This window comes from Anomaloglossus baeobatrachus, chromosome 3 (genome assembly GCF_048569485.1).
Source record: "Anomaloglossus baeobatrachus isolate aAnoBae1 chromosome 3, aAnoBae1.hap1, whole genome shotgun sequence".
NCBI lineage: Eukaryota > Metazoa > Chordata > Amphibia > Anura > Aromobatidae > Anomaloglossus > Anomaloglossus baeobatrachus.
Genome location: NC_134355.1, coordinates 26,248,070 through 26,259,749, shown reverse-complemented (window position 1 = coordinate 26,259,749; position 11,680 = coordinate 26,248,070). Strand labels below are relative to the sequence as shown.

Below are 11,680 nucleotides of genomic sequence, written 5' to 3'. Positions count from 1 at the left end.
CTCTGATGGGGAGTTTGTTAAAGAATGTTTGGTGGACTCTGCAGCGCTAATTTGTCCTGAGAAAAAAGAAGCGTTTGCAAATGTGCCCCTCTCCAGGTGAACCGTCACAAGACGGGTCGAAGACATCGCAGGGGATTTGGAGCTTCAGCTGCAAAACAAAGTGGATAATTTTATTTTTTTTCCCTGGCTCTGGATGAGAGTTGTGATGTCCGTGATACAGCCCAGTTACTTATCTTTCTACATGGAATAACAAAAAACTTTGAGATGATTGAAGAGCTGGCAGCTATGCGATCAATGAAAGGTACCACGACAGGGAGTGATTTGTTCACCGAAGTGAATGCATCCATGGACAAACTGGGACTAAAATGGAACAAATTAGTAAGCGTTACAACCGATGGCTGTCCAAATCTGACAGGGAAAAATGTCGGACTTTTGAAGCGGATGCAAGATAAAGTGAATGAAATAAACCCAGAACAGAAATTGATATTTTTGCATTGCATTATTCATCAGGAAGCGCTGTGCAAGTCGGTGCTAAAAATCAGCCATGTTGTTGATGTTGTAACTAAGACAGTTAATTTCATCAGGGCAAGAGCACTGAATCACAGACAATTTGTTGCACTGTTGGAGGAGCATGAAAGTGAACATAGTGACATAGGCTACCATACAGCTGTGAGATGGCTCAGCCTTGGAAAGGTGCTTAAAAGAGTATGGGACCTGAGAGCTCAGATTGAGGAGTTTTGCAAGACGAAAGGCAAGGACATCCCAGAGTTCTCAGATTCACACTGGATGGCAGATCTGGCCTTTGCTGTTGATGTGACTACGTTAATGAATGAACTAAATACCAAGCTGCAAGGCAAAGGCCTCTTTGCACATGAAATGTTCAGCTTGGTGACAGCTTTCATGAGAAAGTTGAAGTTTCTTTCTAGCCAATTGAAGGGCAAAATTCTCACCCACATGCCAACACTGAAAGAAGTCACACCATCAGCTGATCACCTCGACAAGTATTCATCCATGTTTGCGGCACTACATGATGAATTTTCGAGAAGATTTGATGACTTTAAAGCAGTTGAGAGGGAAATGCACATGATTTCTTCTCCCTTTACATGCTGTGTGGATAATGCACCCAGTGATGTCCAGCTTGAACTCATTGATCTGCAGTCTGACAATCTACTGGCCGAGGGTTTTAAATCAGGATCACTGCTGGAGTTTTATTCTCTCAGAGAGGAAAACTTTCCCAACATAAGGAGGCATGCTCAGAGGATGTTAGTTCTCTTTGGATCTACCTATGTATGTGAACAAACATTCTCAGTGATGAAGTTCAACAAATCCAGATACAGATCCTCTCTCAGTGATGATCACTTGAGTGCTGTTCTTCGCATATCCACCTCACATATTCAACCTAACTTCAGTGCACTTGTTCAGGCCCAAAACAGGCTAGATTTCTCTCATTGAACAAATATTTTCATGTTATTGTAATGTTTCATTTACGGTTCATTAAAGTTCATCATCTCATCATTAAATAATGATGCAATTAGGTCCTCCATGTTTTTATTGAATCTTTGTATTGTTTAACTTACTGTTTGTTTATGAAGGGATAGTACATATACTATATACAGTATTGGGTAAAACTGAGTTAATTATATTAGTCCGGCCCTCTGAAACCATCCCAATTTCTCATGCGGCCCCATGGAAAAATTAATTGCCCACCCCTGATCTAGAATATGAAGGGGTGGGGGGGGGGGGGGGACACTCAGGGAACGTATCCCCCATTTTCTAGGAGTGCGGACCCTTCATGTGAGGAGTGTGGGTGCAATGAATCTGCACTCACTCTCCCCGGGTCCACAGCAGCGGAGTCCATGTCGTAATGGTTGCTACCAAAGCTGCAATGCCCTGCTCATGAGGTAAGGGCATGCCTAATCAGGAGAACTACTGTAGAGGAAGCTCTACTCACTGGTATATAGGTGCTCAGAGGTAATAATAGATAAAATTAGTGAGTAACCTCGGCACTCTAAATCTCCCAGACTAAGTCAGTAAGTCACAACGGATAGTAATGCAAAATCACTCTTTATTGGTCCGTATTAAGAAAAAATTTTTTTTCATAAGCATATGTTTTTGTCCAAAACAAGTTACAAATGACGTTTCGGCCTGAGCCTTCGTCAGATTGGACTTATCTGCATGTAATCCTGAAAAATGACAATAATCAGTATCACATAAGAGTGAGAGAACAATAACAAACTCGAACAATGTAGAGGTACAATTGGGATGCAGCAAAAAAATTGCAACACATCAAGAAATGAAACACATGATACAAATGTCATAATACAGTACAAGGACAATATAGTAATGACAAATATGGGGTCAGAGTAGGCTTAGACAGCTCTGGTACAAAAGAGATGTCAATCATAAAGTAACATGTGCAGTAGGTGTAGAGCTACAGTGTGCATGGCAGAGCTAATGGGTAGACCGACCATAGAAAAAGAATGGAGAAAAAGAACGAAGAAAAAGAACGGAGAAAAAGAACGGAGAAAAAAAGTGGAGAAAAAAAAGTGGAGAAGTGTTTGTTCATGCCAAATGGGAGATAAATAAATTTTTTTACCGGCGCTGTCATTTACTGTAACGTGATCATCGGTGAATACCTGTGATCACGTGAGCGGGGACCGGAAAAACCATCCTGAATTATGATCTCCAGGGTCTCAGCTAGCCCTGAAACCCCGGAGATTTTCTGACGCCGGGGGCGTTATTCACTTATTTCTGCCTGCTGTTTATAAACGGCAGATCAGAATAAGGCTACATTAACACGACCGATCCATTTTTGCGGTCTGCAAAAAACAGTCCATTTTTTTTCACGGGTGCATCCGTGTGGCATCCGTTTCAGTTCCGTAGACGGTCCGTATGTCATCTGTTTGTCATCCGTGTGCCTTCCGTTTTTTTTGTGTACTGCAAAAAAACTGAAGGAGGGTAAATGCATAAATTTACCCAGAATCCATAGGTTCATCCTACATGAGGCGGTCACATGTTCACTCCAGTGCCATTTTCTACTGCTTTTCACAGCGTAGAGCGCTCTGGTGATTTTCTTGTGCACTTCATATCAGTCTTTTCTGTCATTATAATGGCAGAAAGACACAATGTCCCACTCTCCTGCATTTTGTAATTTTGCACCCTTTGGTGCCTTTCATGTGGCACTAAGGGGTGCTTAGCTTTGTATTTAGCCAAAAAAAAAAAATGGAAAAAAAAAAATGACGTAGGGTTCCCCCTAGTTTTGTAGCCAGCTAGGGTAAAGCAGACGGCTGCAGCCTGCAGACCACAGCTGGCAACCTCACCTTGGCTGGTAATCCAAAACTGAGGGCACCCCACGCTGTTATTTTAAATTAAATAATTAAAAAAAAAAAAAAAAAACACGTAGGGGTCCCCCCAAAATTGGATCACCAGCCAAGGTAAAGCAGACAGCTGGGGTCTGATATTCTCAGACTAGGGAGGTCCATGGTTATTGGACTCTCCCCAGCCTAAAAATAGCAGGCCGCAGCCGCCGCAGAAGTGGCGCATCCATTAGATGCGCCAATCCTGGTGCTTCGCCCCAGCTCATCCCGCGCCCTGGTGCGGTGGCAAGCGAGGTAATATATGGGGTTAATACCAGATGTGTAATGTCACCTGGCATCAAGCCCTGGGGTTGGTGAGGTCAGGCGTCTATCAGATACCCGACATCACCAACCCAGTCAATAATAAAAAAAAATAGACGACAAACATTTTTATTTGAAAAAACACTCCCCAAAACATTCCCTCTTTAACCAATTTATTAGAAAGAAAAATAAATCCAGGTCTGGTGTAATCCAAGGGGTTGCCATGACGATCCACACTGTCCCAGTCAATGAAGAGCAGAATGTTCCCCATTGGCTGGGAGAGCAATGCAGTGACCTGAGCTAACATCAATGGGTCAGCCCAGGTCACTGCAGGGCATGACAATTGCTGCTGTCAGCGAGGTACATTACCTGCGCTGATCTCCAGCACACTGACAGCACCTGTCACTGAGTTCAATGACCGCCGCCTTCACAGCCAAGTATCGCGAGAGGCCCGTGACGTCACCGCTAGTGTTACGAACCGGCGCCGCCATAGCCGCAAGCAGCCTGCTGCGGTTCCTGTTGCGCCCAGGCGCCGGCTGCCGTTCTTGGCCGTGCCTCGGGTCGTCCAGTTGGCTGTTCCTTCCACCACGTCTAAGTGTGGAGAGGCGGCTAGTGCGCATGCGTGCGCTGATTTACCCCAGCCAGAGTTTAAGCCCGGTGTTTTGCCTAGTGAGCATGCTCAGCCTGATTGTGTTATGTCTGAGACTAAGTCCTCAGTTCAGGCTACTGAGCATGCTCCCACAATTAACCCTAACAGCCTCTTTGCACAGGTACTTGGACTTCGTGCTGTGTCTAAGTTCTGGGATGTGCCTACTGAGCATGCTCAAACTGATAGTCTGCTTTCTGAGCCTGTTGCTCTGGCTATTGGGCATGCTCAGGCACTTAGTGCACCAGAGGCTAGGTCCGGTAAGGACCTCACTGAGCATGTCCGTGAGGTGGCAGGCCCTGATAGGGCAGAGGGTGTCAGGTGTCCTGATGACGTGGCAACTCCGGACTGGCTCGCAGAGGCCCGCCCCTATGATCTGGCACCTCAGTATTGGTCGTCAGACGATGACTGGTGAAGTGTTTGGGGCGTGGCTGCCATGAGGTCATCAATGACGTGGCGGTTCCGGATAGGTCGCATATGACGTCACTGATGACATGGCACTCTGCTATTGGACCTTGGTGGTTCCACCCTGGGTTTGGGGCGGACCCAGGTTATAAAAGGGGCTGGAGACAACATGGAGGTGCGCAGTCTTCACATTTGCTCAGTCAGAGCACACCTCCATGTTAGAGCCTCATTGCGGCATAAGCCTATGTTGGGAAGCGGTAGGTAGGGTTAGGCGAACGGTGCCTGTCACGCCAAGATTCGTGGCTCGGCACATCAGGGTCAGGCGCCGTGCTTCCCTCCTGCCGTTCCAGTCTTGCTATAGCAGCCCAGTGGCGTTAACTGGGTTGCGGCTGCTGTGCTTCCTGTCAGATTGTGCCCCCTACGCACAACGCACCTGCTGCGCCACCTGTCAGATTGTGCTCCCTACGCACACGGACAACGCACCTGCTGCGCCACCTGTCCGGTTGTGCCCCCTTCGCGCACGGACAGTGTACCCCAGGACCCCTGTGGAGTTTACAGGGTGTTCCTTATCCTCCTCGGCTTCCCGGTCAACGCTACTGGTGTACCCATCTGGCCTGACGTGTTCTACACACGTGGCCAGTCGAGAGGTGGACAGAAACGCTAATCGGAGGACCGCTCGGCCTCACGCGTCCTACACACGTGGCCGACAGGGCGCTTTCGTGGCGGTCTTCCGGTCAACGTTACCTGGTTACCACCCGGCCTGACGTGTTTCCTGCACACGTGGTTGGTGTAGCGCTAGGTGCACCAAAACGCTAATCGGGTTGTCGTCCGGTCTGACGTGTCCCAACACACGTGACCGGTTCCCAGAGTTCCTGGGTTATCTCAGAGCCATCCAGCTCTATAGTCTCCGCCTAACCCTCAGGTGCCAGCAGCTCCTTTGTCATCTGGAGCACGGTGGGCCCCGACTGGCGATTAGGATATATACCCCCTGGTCCTAATCTGCCGGCCCCCCCGTAACAGCTAGTCAGTCTCGGGTCGGAAGCGAGAAAAGGTGATGTGACAAGCGGCGGCCATGGAGGACAGTGACAGCGCTGAGGTCGGGATGGCGGGACTTCATCACCGCAGGTAAGCCGAGCGGGACCATGTGTGCAGTGTGTGTGTGTGTGTGTGTGTGTGTGTGTGTGTGTGTGTGTGTGTGTGTGTGTGTGTGTGTGTGTGTGTGTGTGTGTGTGTGTGTGTGTGTGTGTATACACATGCCGCGGGCAGGAGGGGGCGGAGCGAGCTGAGCGGGGAAGTGTGGGCTTCCTGCACGTAACTAAGATAAACATCGGGTTACTAACCAAAGTGCTTTGCTTGGATACCAGATGTTTATCTTGGTTACCAGCTTATGGCAGGCTGCCAGCGATGGCTCCTGCACACTGTAGCTGTAAAAAGCCCTGCTTTTTGCTGCTAGAACCGTTCTCGAATGTATCTAGAACTATCGAGCTTTTGCAAAAAGCTCGAGTTCTAGTTCTATTTAGAACACCCCCAAAAATCACTCGAACCTCGAACCGCGCTCAACTCTAGTGAACATAGCCTAAAGGCGGCTTTACACGCAGTGACAACGCTAGCGATCGCACCCGCCCCCGTCGTGCGTGTGTCACGGGCAAATTGCTGCCCATGGCGAACAATATCGCTAGTACGCGTCACACACATACCTTCCTAATGACGTCGCTATGGCAACGTCACACAGCGGGCCACCAATCGAAACGAAGCGGAGGGGCGGAGAGCAGCCGCATGAACGTCACTCCCACCTCGTTGCCGGAGGACGCAGGAAAGCTGTTCGTCGTTCCTCAGGTGTCACACGTAGCAATGTGTGTTGCTTCAGGAACGACAAACAACCTGCGTCCAAAATGAGCAACGATTTTGTGGAAAGGAACAACGTATTAACAAATCAATGATTTTTCCCTTTTTTCGGGTCGTTAGCGATCGTACGTAGGTGTCACACACAACGACGTTGCTAACGATGACGGATGTGCGTCACGAATGCCGTGACCCCAGCAATATTTCGTTGCGTGTAACGGGGCCTTAAGTTTGTATGTTTTTATATTGTTTCTGCTGCCCTCTGCCAGTATGATGCAGTGGTGCCATTTCCAATTTGTTTTAATTTGGCGTAATACTAGTTAACAGATTACCTTGCAAGCACAAATTGTGGATCTAGACACTGAAAAATGTACCAACATAAATCCGGCTCTCAAAAACGAAAGGCGAAAAGGGAGCGTTATGAAGATGAGGAAAGGCTTAAAAAGAAAAAAAACAAACATTCTATTTCAGTATTTTAAAAAGCCACAAAGCATCCAGGGAGGTGATGTTGATACTTGTGGACCTCTTCAGATGCAAGCTTCTCAAATGCTTGGGCATACCACTTCATCCAGTGAGGTGGCTGCCCCTTCAAGCATTTTTTCAGTAATGGAAGAAGAGGCTGGAAATATGCCAACTAGTGCAGTAACAAGAGTCTGAGGAAACCCACTCGAGTTCCATGTCACCAAAGAGTCTGTAGCGCCCCTGAAGCCATCAGGGGTCTACAAAGTACTACATTCTTTCAAAGATACAGGGCCTACCTCAAGGGACCTGGAAGACCAGTATAGGTAACATCAGAACACATTTCAATCACACGTTTTTCCCATCCCCAAGATCTAGTGACAGACTAGAGTTGGACCCAATGGATGGCCACCCAGGGGTGGAGCCAATCCAGTCCACTAGACAACAGCCAGGTGGGAGGGGACAGACAGTAAGTGGAAGTGAGAGGAGACTGACGCAACCGCACTGACAGGAGAGTGTAACTATGACCTGAGGGACCAGGAGTGTGGTTGCCGGTGGAGTACTCCTGGAACCATAGCACCAACGGGGTACAGAGCCCTAGGTCAGGCAAACGCTCCTGGCAGACGTGATAAAATCTGCACAGTGAGGGGACCATCCATGACCTCACTAACCTGCACCAGCAGTAACAGGAGAACCAGGGAACGGCATGGAACACAGACCCTACAGGATTCACACTGCCCGCCGTCCGGACCAGAGACTGAGACAACAGGAGGGGACCCCCAGACGCTCCAAGCAACAGGGACCCACCAACTTGAGAAAGGGGGAAAGAAGCCACCAGGTCACCAAACCGGCACTGGGACTAAGGGGACCAGTGGTGAGGACTAGCCATCCTCCGGGTACCAGCCATCCAACATGCTGTGAGTAAAGAGAACCAGTTACACTGCAATCCCTTGTGTGGCCTACCTTCTTTCAGCGCCTAACTCCATCACCAACCCCCTGGGGCCCCGGCCCTACTTGCGGAGGGCTCAACATCCAGGCTGCTGTCAACATCAGCCCCAGCGCAGAGACTGTGCAGTGGCAGTTCTACCTCCATAACCACAACCCGCAAGTGGCATCACGAAAAACTTTATTAAATATTCCCCAGTACATAACCCTTTTCAAAGCGACCCCCAGGGTCACAGAACTTGGCAACGGCCACCCAGTGACACATCCCAGTAGTACAACGCCTGGGACCGAGTACCCCATAGCCCTGGGGCGAGTCAAGTCCATCTTACAAAATGCTCTCTACCACTGTTTGTATAGAGATAGAAGAAGAGCCAATACCTTTATGTTCAAGTTCCATTTCAGAACATGTGTATGAAGAAGCATCTTGCAGCCAGATTGCAGAGTCTCATTCTCCAGAGGAGACATTACAAGAAGAAATCAACTGGAAAGACCCAGAAAGGCGGCCAGATGTCCTCATGGAAAAAAAAGGGAGAAGATTGTTCTTTCAGGGCTTTCTAATGAAGAAGAATTGAAGCAGATGGCACAATGTCTGCCTAAGGATGTTGATGACCATTCCTTTTCGGAGTTTCTTCTATATGCCAAATCATTTAATGGCCATGGCTAAGATTGAGCCCAAGTAGGCAGGTTATGTATTGTGTAGCATACATGGTGTTTTCAGCTGAACGGAGAATCAAAACTGGCAGCATCCTTTGCCGGCAAGACTTTTTTTAATCCTTTGGTTTACAAATGGCATAGTCTGTACATTAAGCTACCAGAGCATGAACATAGTGCACAGCACAGGAAGCACTACTGGAGTTGGCAAACACTCCAAAAGGCTCTAGGTAGCCATGACGTTGACTTCGATATGCAAAGAAGTTTAGCGACAGAAGCAGAGAGGCTTGTAGCTCTTCTAGAAAGACTTTTGGATGTGACACTGCATTTAGCTTCACGCAACATGGCTTTCAAGGGAACAACACAGAGAATTGGAGACTTACATAATGGTAATTTTCTGGGAACCTTGGAACTCTTGTCACGATAGGACAGTGTACTAAAAGATCATCTAGAGAAGGTCAAGGCAAGTCAAGAAAAAGGAAAAAAAATTCCAGCTCATTATCTTTCCTGGGGAACACAAAATGAATTTATAAATATTTGTGGAAAAAGTGTCCTAGATGCCATACTTTCAGAATGGAAAGAAGCTATTTATTTTTCTGTTATTTGAGATGCTACTCCAGATGTCTTGCATACTGAACAGAATGTTATAGTTTTAAGGTATGTCTCCAGAGATCCCCAAACAGAAGTTTGTCAAGTGCAATAAAAGGTTTTTCGAATGCTTTCATTTTTTTCAGAAGACTGGCGAACAAATTGCGGACATGATTATATCAAGATTGAATGAGCATGCCATTGAACTCAAAGACTGCATAGGCCAGGGATATGATAATGGAGCAAATATGTCTGGTAGGATTAAAAGAGTGTAAGGGCCAAAATTCTAGAAAAATTTCCAATAGTTCATTTGTCCTTGTGCTGCCCATTCTGTAAACCTCATAGGTGCAAGCTGCCCTGAAATGAAGACTTTTTTTGGAAGTGTAAATTGGCTATACATTCTGTTTGGCAACCAACAGCCCTGAGAGATGGAGCACCTTGCTTGATGTAGTTGGAAGGTCTTTGCATGGTCTAAGACACCCGGTGGAGCTCAAGAATAGAGGTTGTACATGCCATTGCTGAAAGTCTGTCAAGCATTTTGAAGGTTCTTGATAAAAGTTCATTCTTCCAGAAAACTTACAAGTAATACACATTCAGAAGCTGAAAGTCCCTATAACAATTTTTCGTCTTTCAGGGCAGTGGTTTTGGGTATAAGTTCTCACCAGCTTTGAGGAGAGAAACCAAATACTACAATCTAGATCTGTCTCTTTGGAAGTTGAGGCTGCCAACATTAAAGCTCTCTCTGAAGAGGTGAAATTACTCCGGGAAAAGTGGCCCACTCTGTTTTCTGAAGATAGTTTGATAGCAGATTGCATGGGTATTCCAAAGGACCTATTGCACTCTCAACAATTGCGTCAAAGAAAGTCAAAGCATCATGAAGCTGCATATCCTGAAGAGCACTTCAAAGCTAATGTCTTTCTTGTGGTAATGGACACTATAATTTCTGATCTTCACCAGCGCTTCAGATCAAATGGAAGACATCTGCAAGTGGTTTACTCCAATTCTTAAGATGAGGACAGTTCCTGAAGAAAACCTGGGAGCATCCGCTGAAGAATTTATCACTGCATACCCTGAAAATCGCACATCATAGTTACTCACTGAGCTGCAACATTTCCGGAAAGTTTTTGATGCTACGTTTCCAGGGTCTACTGGATTTGCTAAACGCCATCTACAAATTCAAGCTTCAAGGAATATTTGGAGAGGTGTGTATTACGCTCAGAATTTATCACCCTACCACTGTCAGTAGCAGAAATAGAAAGGGCATTTAGCAAACTCACTGATTAAGATCTATCTGCATTCTACAATGACGGAACAACGATTGAACAGCCTAGCCATTCTATCAATTGAACATGAGCTTGCCAGATGCCTGAATTTTAAAGACCTGATTAAGGATTTGTTTCGCCCTGGACAAGCCAGGGGCCACAGAGCACAACACCAACACACCCTACACTCCCAGCAGGCACACCGAAGTCAAAACACAAAACCCTTGTTGCCTTCCTCCAGGGGCTGATGTCCACACCAGGGGGTGGGCCAGGCGGTTGGTCCCACCCACCGAGAAGTTCACAGTCCTGGAGGCATGAAACTGTAGTCAGTTTAGCTCAGGCAGAGCTTGAGTGCAGAGCACAGATCAGTTTGAGAGTGGAAAGTGAAAGGAAGGAAAAGTGGTAGTAGGGCAGCCTGAAGTTGGTCCGGGTGTGTGGCCCGGACAGATCAGCAAGGTTGGCAGACGGTGGTGACCGACTGCAGGAGTGGCCAATTGGAGTCTACCGTAAGGACCGTGGACGGGCGGTGGCCCGGCGGTACCGAACCGGTACACAAGGAGAAGCCAGCACCATTGGCAGGGGCTTTTCGGACCCTGGCAAGGCTAGGAGTCGCCGTGAATTTGCCAAATCCGTTAGTGAAGGGGACCTCCTGGGTTTCCAAACAGTCAAGTCCCGACAGAAGGCAACCGTCCAACCGAGTTAGAGAGACACCGCCACCGCCAAGGCAACAGTTTCTCAGGGCCAGCGCCTGCGGGCAAAAGGGGCTCCTCCGGCCCATATCCAAGCCGGGGAGCGGGTTACCAGTGGGAACCCATTGGAACCGCACAGACATCTTAGGTGCAGGGAAAGGCAGTCACCACCAACCTGCCGGGAGCAACAACACCGCAGCCGTCTGTGGGACCCGTCCATCCAGCCGTGTGTTTTACCGAGAACTGTGTCTTCATCATTGGGCTGAGTGAGTACCACCGTGCCGTGGGGCACAGCGCTGCCCCCGCGACCCTGCACCTCCCCAGGCCCCGTAACCTGCCTGCCATCCATCCCTACCCCATCACCAGGCCCCGGGACAACCAACCCCCTACCCACGGAGGGGAGAACTAACAACCAAGCTGCTCCCAGTCACCGCTCCCGGGATCCCAGTCTAGAGCAGCGGTGGTGTCACCAAAATCACCACAACCGTGGGTGGCGTCACGGACAATATCCATAATCAAAACCCCCACAACCAATCACCCCCTTTTCACTCACGGGCGAGGAGCACTGCTCGAGTC

At 48.1% G+C, this 11,680-nt stretch overlaps 1 protein-coding gene across 1 annotated transcript; it reads left to right on the top strand.

Annotated features, from left to right (window-relative positions):
- The first annotated feature begins 264 nt into the window (after positions 1 to 264).
- Positions 265 to 1,452, top strand: LOC142297154 (general transcription factor II-I repeat domain-containing protein 2B-like). Its single transcript, XM_075341428.1, has one exon. It carries the CDS (start codon positions 265 to 267, stop codon positions 1,450 to 1,452), a length of 1,188 nt encoding a protein of 395 aa, XP_075197543.1.
- Positions 1,453 to 11,680: the final 10,228 nt, after the last annotated feature.

Bases quoted from the DNA above. Each gene is read 5' to 3' on its own strand.
- LOC142297154 (XM_075341428.1), top strand. From the start codon at position 265: ATGATTGAAGAGCTGGCAGCTATGCGATCAATGAAAGGTACCACGACA.